This window comes from Herpailurus yagouaroundi, unplaced genomic scaffold (genome assembly GCF_014898765.1).
Source record: "Herpailurus yagouaroundi ecotype Mexico unplaced genomic scaffold, PumYag 77, whole genome shotgun sequence".
Lineage (NCBI taxonomy): Eukaryota > Metazoa > Chordata > Mammalia > Carnivora > Felidae > Herpailurus > Herpailurus yagouaroundi.
The window spans coordinates 82,943,739-82,950,677 of NW_024412388.1; the positions used below are offsets into that span (position 1 = coordinate 82,943,739).

General features: G+C 34.1%; 1 protein-coding gene across 6 annotated transcripts in view; it reads left to right on the forward strand.

Moving 5' to 3' along the window:
• PTBP2 (polypyrimidine tract binding protein 2) overlaps nt 1-5,976 on the forward strand; it is an 83,599-nt gene extending 77,623 nt beyond the window's left edge. For 4 of the 6 annotated variants that reach the window (XM_040471054.1, XM_040471057.1, XM_040471059.1 and 1 more), the window contains 3 exons: nt 3,658-3,874; nt 3,975-4,052; nt 4,228-5,976. In XM_040471054.1, the coding sequence (XP_040326988.1) occupies nt 3,658-3,874; nt 3,975-4,052; nt 4,228-4,360 (428 nt within the window). In that variant the 3' untranslated portion in view covers nt 4,361-5,976. The remainder of the gene's footprint in view (nt 1-3,657; nt 3,875-3,974; nt 4,053-4,227) is intronic. The other 2 variants (XM_040471055.1, XM_040471058.1) reach the window with 1 other exon arrangement.
• The last annotated feature ends 963 nt before the right edge of the window (nt 5,977-6,939 follow it).

Genomic DNA, 6,939 nt, shown 5'->3' on the forward strand with positions numbered 1-6,939 from the left:
AAAACAAAACAGTTTTATGTGGGTGTGCCCCTAATGAAATATCCTCAAAATATGTAAATCATAAATGAATAGAACTGGAGGAAGAATTGTCAACACACCTTTCTGAATTATTTCAGGCATACAAAATGATGATCAACAAGGATACAAATGGTACAACACAAATGACACATGTATAGAATTATACATGTAACACATTCTTTTTAAGTACATAGGGAACATTTACTAAAGCAGCCCTCCATAAGGCAAAGAGGAAGTATCATGTAGACCATATTCACTGTTGCACAGTCAAGTTAGAGCTAATAACAAAAAGATACACTTATATTTCCCAGTATTTCATGGATCAAAGAAGTTACTTTAATAAGAATTTAGAATACTTAAAACTAAAATAATGAAACTACTATACTAAAATTAGGTATGTGTAGTACAGTGAAAGCAGTGTTGTTACAGGAGGTTAACTTTAAGAATGATGGTGTAAACCCAAGGAAAGAAGAAGATAAAGACCAGACTAGAAATCACTGGTATAGAAGACAGTTGAGAGAAAGAAAGAAAAGCTAGAAGCTGGGTTTTTGAATAGATTAATAAAATAGACAAGTAGATGTTAAGATTCATTTTTTGGAATAACGAGAGAGGCAACACACCTAAGTTTTTTGAATTATAAAGGGTATAATTGTTGACATAGCTCTATTTCCACATATAAACTTGTCCTGTGGCGCACGCGCGTGCGCTCTCTCTATATATATTTAAAACTTTTTTTTAACCATCTTAACTTCTCATTGTTCATTAATATCTTCTTCAGAGATTAAGAGAAAAGTAGAAAATTATATTCAACCCAAAGTGCCATTTCCACTGTGCGACATTGGCTTTTTTCTCTTTTATCGTTCATTGATTGTTTTGTCCATTTGTGCCATATTTCTTGTAACAGGCTTCAAGATATCAGAGTCCCAATATTTAAGCTTGATTCATCTTAAATTAGTAATTCAAGTACTCTTCTGCTTTTTGCTTAATCATTATGTATGCCTTAGTATTTGACAAGGTTTTCTTTTTTTTTTTTTGAATACTTAAAAACCCTGATATTCTACCCCTCAACTTCGGCCCTCATCCACTTCATATTCTTTTGTCAGGTCAGCTGACTCGACATACTTCTCATTACCTGACTACTTCTAGAGATAGCTTTTTGGTTATTTTGCTTTATTTTAATCCCATTAGTCTATTATCCATCTCCTCTTGATGCAGGTGCTATTCCTAGGACTTTTTATTGTTTTCTTATATCTGCTTTTCAGTATCTCAAAGCTCAGCTGTTTATGCCGTCTTTTCATGACTTTTCGAAGATGAACAAAGATAGCTTTCTTATAACAACCTTAGTCTACTTCTTTATACCACTTCATTCCCAGATTCATTCCTTATAACCCATGCCTTATATGATGTAGCAGCACTTTTTCATAAGCAAAGTAGTGTTCACTTAAAACAATAGAATTCTAGAACTTTGAAAATATTTTATAAATCAAATAAGTTTCATAAAAGGATTTTATGTACCATCTCTGAATAATGCAGTTGATTTTGTAAGTGAAAATTTAGAAGTATATGTGAAATGCAGTAAAACAAGTGAGAAAGAATTCAGGCCTGAGATTTTTTTTTTTTTCCTGTTGGCCTCAGTTGCAAATCTAAAGAAAATTACAAATACATAACACCACAGTAAAATAATTGGGAAGAGTAAACTTGTTTTTACAAATTAGGGAAGTTGTAAGTGAAATAAGAATTTACTTTTGAATCTTTTCTGAATGGTACCTTAACACTTCTAACAGCATTTTCCTTTTCAGAACTGTTTTATATTTAACTGGTTTAACTGGTTTATATTCTATGTGAGTAAGTAGGAAAAGATGCTTGAATTTAATAAATTGGGCATATCTCTGGTGTCAGACTGTGTACGTACTGTTGTGAGTAGGATTTTGTCCTCATTTCCCTTTTCTTCCACCTTGCCTTTATCTCTCTGCTGTTAATACACAAACTTGGAATAGTCAAATCAGACCTTCAGTTTAAAGTATATGACTTATAAAATGGTCGTAAGTAGTTGTGGCTAGTGAGTAAAACATAAAACATGTAACTTATCTGTAACCTCAGACCAGTTCGCTTAGTTTAAAAATAGGGGCGCCTGGGTGGCGCAGTCGGTTAAGCGTCCGACTTCAGCCAGGTCACGATCTCGCGGTCCGTGAGTTCGAGCCCCGCGTCAGGCTCTGGGCTGATGGCTCGGAACCTGGAGCCTGTTTCCGTTGCTGTGTCTCCCTCTCTCTCTGCCCCTCCCCCGTTCATGCTCTGTTTCTCTCTGTCCCAAAAATTAATAAAAAACGTTGAAGAAAAAAAAAATTAAAAAAAAATAAAATAAAATAAAAATAACCCAACTGCTACCACAGAAAGTAGGCATGTAATAATGTTCTGTGTTAGGCACTGTGCTGGGATAGAGACCGGGGTTCCTACCTTCATGTCCTTTGCAGTCGGAAGGAGGAGTAGTTAGATAATTAAAATAAATTGTGATGAATTTAAGAAGAAGAAAAGAGTGCTGCATGGGGAATATGAACCTTTCCAGAGAAGAACAGTGAGAAAGACTAGGAGGGATAATGACCAAATGAAAAATTATTGTAGCTAGAAGAGCATGCACACAGGGCTAAAAGGTAAGAAAAATTGGCGCTTCAAGGAAGATAGGGTTTTGTATAGCTGGAGGGTAAAGTTCAAAGAGTACAGTACTAAAATACTGTAAGTTCCATGAGGGGTGAGATGGTTCTTGTCTTACCACTTGATTCTCAGCACTAACAAAGTAATTGGTTTTGTATATCATCAATAAATATGTTCAGAGACACTGGGGAGATCAGGATATAGTCCAAATTCATTTCTTCAACATGGCTTTATACCTTTCCTAGTCTGACCCTAAGGACTTTAAGCAGGTAATAACAAGAGATTTGCAATTTATAGAGGTCCTCCAGCTGCTCTGTGTAATAGGATGCATTTGAAAAAAGTAGGGAAAAATCCCAATAGGAAGACAAATTGGGAGACAGAGTTAGCAGATCAAAAAATTGTGACCGTGAAAAGTAGAGAATTGAGAGATAATTAGGAAGAAAAGATTATCGTGGGACTTGGCAGTTAGGTTATGGGGCAGGAGAGAGAAGTTGTTACAGATGAGTACTAAGTTTCTTTCTGTGGCATCTAAGTATATGATTTATCAGGATTGACAAGGAAGAGAAGATTCATAATGAGGATTTGCATTCTGTGAAAGAGGCTGGCTTTTTTGCCAAAATGGTCTAGGGCAAATAAATTTAAATCATCTTGTCACCAGTGACTGTTGAAAACTCAAGATTTATTTAAAAATCATGGGGCGCCTAGGTGGCTCAGTAGGTTAAGTGTCCAAGTCTTGGTTTTGATTCAGGTTGTGATCTCACGGTTTGTGAGTCCCAGCCCCTCACTGTCAGCATGGAGCCAGCCTCTCTTTGCCCCTCACCCTTTCATGTTCTCTCTCAACATAAATAAGCTTAACAAAAAAAAAAAAAAAAAAGATTTATTTAAAAATCATGGAACTCCGTTATTTCAGCTATTCCAAAAGAAGAATTCTTTTTGTTTTGAACTTTGTTAATATTGTTTTTTAATAGGCATTTTTTTTTCTTTTTATAGCCATGAACCATCTTAATGGACAGAAAATGTATGGCAAAATTATTCGTGTTACTCTGTCTAAACATCAGACTGTACAACTACCTCGAGAGGGACTTGATGATCAAGGGCTAACAAAGGATTTTGGTAATTCCCCATTGCATCGTTTTAAGAAACCTGGATCCAAAAATTTTCAGAACATTTTTCCTCCTTCTGCAACCCTACACCTATCCAATATCCCGTAAGTATTACAGCTGGAGATTTTTAAATGGGTATACATTTTAGAAATAAAATTTGAAAATTATTATTAATCTTTACTTTTTTCCATCCAATTTTCCTAGTCCTTCAGTAGCAGAAGAGGATCTACGAACACTGTTTGCTAACACTGGGGGCACTGTGAAAGCATTTAAGTTTTTTCAGTAAGCAAGCTTTCTTATCTTTAAATTAGTGACTTGATAGAAGTTAAAAATTTTCTTCAAGTAGTTTTTATTCTTTTTGTTTATGGAAATTTTTGATTCTGTAGTGGGCAAAAATTCAAGTATTTAAGCCCTTCCTAATTTTTATGAAGTATCTAATTTTATAATTTTGTTTCAGAAGAGATCACAAAATGGCTCTTCTTCAGATGGCAACAGTGGAAGAAGCTATCCAGGCCTTGATTGATCTTCATAATTATAACCTTGGTGAAAACCATCATCTGAGAGTGTCTTTCTCCAAGTCAACAATTTAAAAAGGGGGAGGTGAAGATGGAGGGTGTATCACATTGTTTGGTGTCATCACCTATTGACTGTTCAGAAAAGTGGGGACCAGAGTTTGATTTTTTTTTTGTTTCTTTTTTTTTTTCATGCTGTTATCATTCCTTGGTTATAAAATGAAATGGCATACATAAAGGCAGAGTGTTAACTGCTATATTTCATCTGTTCTATAGGGAAGCCATTATTTTTGTCTGTTTAAATTTTTAGTTTAATTATACTTTCCTTTTTCAACTTAGTTGACATACGTGCCTTAAAAAGGAAAACTAGTGTTGCTATTGTGCATTTACTAGGAAAAAGGAATTGGTTGTCTAGGGCACATTGTTATATGGGAATTACCATATGTTTAGGCAGGGGTGTGTAAAAAGGTTAAGTTTTTGTTTCTCCTGCTTGGAACTTATTTTGAATTATTGGCTTGTCACATTTCTTTCTATTTACTCAAATAAGATACATGATACTGAGAGAATTAAAGCAGCATTTTTTAGTTTTTACTACCTTAGGCTTTATTGCTTTAAAAAAACATTGGCCTTTTGTATCTCACAATTCTGGTCTAGATTCAGTTATGAATGTAGGCATTAGTTAAAATTAACAAGATGCAGAGTATTAATTTCTTAAGACAACAAAGTGATTTCTGTAAGTTTGAGCCCTATGTGGAAAGCATTGTGGAATCTTAACCTTTTTGTACACACTCTTGTGGGACGTATCATATAAATGTCAGCACTAAGTAATGTCTTGTTTGTGGCTGAATATTTTTCGTAGATGTTTTTGAAGTTGACATGACTTACGTGCATTTAAATATATATTGCCATCCTTAGTTTGTAATTAAGATTTGGAATATGGTTGTGGATTTCTGAGCATGTGCAGACTGGTCTAGCTAGTTCAGGAACTGGTGCATGTATTTTTCAAAGATAAAGAAAGTGTACTGCGAAAATTTGCAGGAAGATTAATTTTGTGGCAGTTTTCTAAAACTGACAACCAGGTGGGACCAAAGTTTATGTGCCTTTAGTCTTAATTTACCTTGCATTGTAATATTCAGTTTTAATAAATCTTCAAAATATTTTGTATTTAGGAATAGATCTGACTTTAATAAAAACATGGCTCAGAATCTACAGGTCAAATTAATTTGAACAGTTCTTGTCAATCTGAATTGTTGATTCTGTTTAAATGACCAATACTTTTTGAAATTGATGTACTTAGTTTCAAGATTCATAGATTCTGTTATCTATGTAGACAGAATGGTCATGTATATTTTCTATTAGTTGAGTTTTTACATCTTTAGAAATGTAAAATTCAGTATAGTTTGAAAGCGGCACAATTAAAAATTAATTTTCTAACAAAGTTGGGAGGTTTGATGGTTGTTTAATTTCCTTTTGTGTGTACTCTGCTTACCTCTGTAGCATGCTCAATAAACACTTCTGTAGCTCTGTATTCACCTTTTCTGTCTTTCTCTGCTGCCTTTTCTCTCTCCTCTTCTTTGTTTTCACTCCACTGTGCTTCTGAATTCATGTTTATTCTCTGCCAGGGTGGGAAAGGAGTAATAATATTACAATTCTATGGCTTTATACCATAAATAAATCTAGATGCTGTGAAAATATACCAGCTGTTTTTTTTTTTTTTAATTTAAAAGATAGTAACTGCTTTTCAGGAGGACACATATTAAACATTTCCCACCCTGTTATAATCTGCTTTAAAGACATAACTTTTATTATTGTATCTTGTTAATTCTCTCTATCTCTTTTGTTGTTGTTGTTTTTTTTCCAGTAGATTTATGCACTACTAGACCTTTTGGATTTGCCATGCTCTCTCGCTGCAGTTTCATCTCTCATCTTTTGTGTCTGCTAAAGATTTCCTACTAATTTTAGATTACCTTGTGAGATTTTAACAAAAGGTACTAGATATTGTTGGGAAAAACAGTAACATATAGTCTATTTTTGCCCGGTTATTTAAAAACTTCAGGGTAATTTGTGATGTTACAATTTTCACTTTTTAAAAGAGTCCAGTTAGGGTGCTATTTGTATTACCCAGCATATTTTTGGCCACTTTTAAAAAGTAGGTATGTTGGTGTCAGGTAACTTTGGAGTTATACATGTTGCATAGATTTGTTTTGTTATAAAGTAACTGAGAATTAATGCAAAACTCCTACTTTAGGAGAATAAACAACAATTGGAGTCGGAGGAAACTTTAAATGTGCTATATTAATACAACAATTCACTCCTCTCCAAGAAATAAGAATATAGTAAATAAAAATAATTGTTACATGTGAGTGAGCAACATTGAGGTTATTTAGAAGCTAGATGATCTCCTTCTGTCTTTTCTTCCTAAAATAGGATTGTGTTACCAAAGCACTCTGAGCAACAGATGTGCCTAAAGTGTATAAAAAACCCAACACCATGGTTAATGAATCGTAATTGAACAAAGTTTCTCTGAACTTTTTCTCAGAAATATTGGGTGGTGGTCGAAACAGCTGATAGTAAGTACTTGCCACGTTTCAAGTAGTTTTCTGTGGTTGGAGAAGAGAAGTTTGAGTTGGAAGAAGAAAGAGAAGTCCTGAAATGCA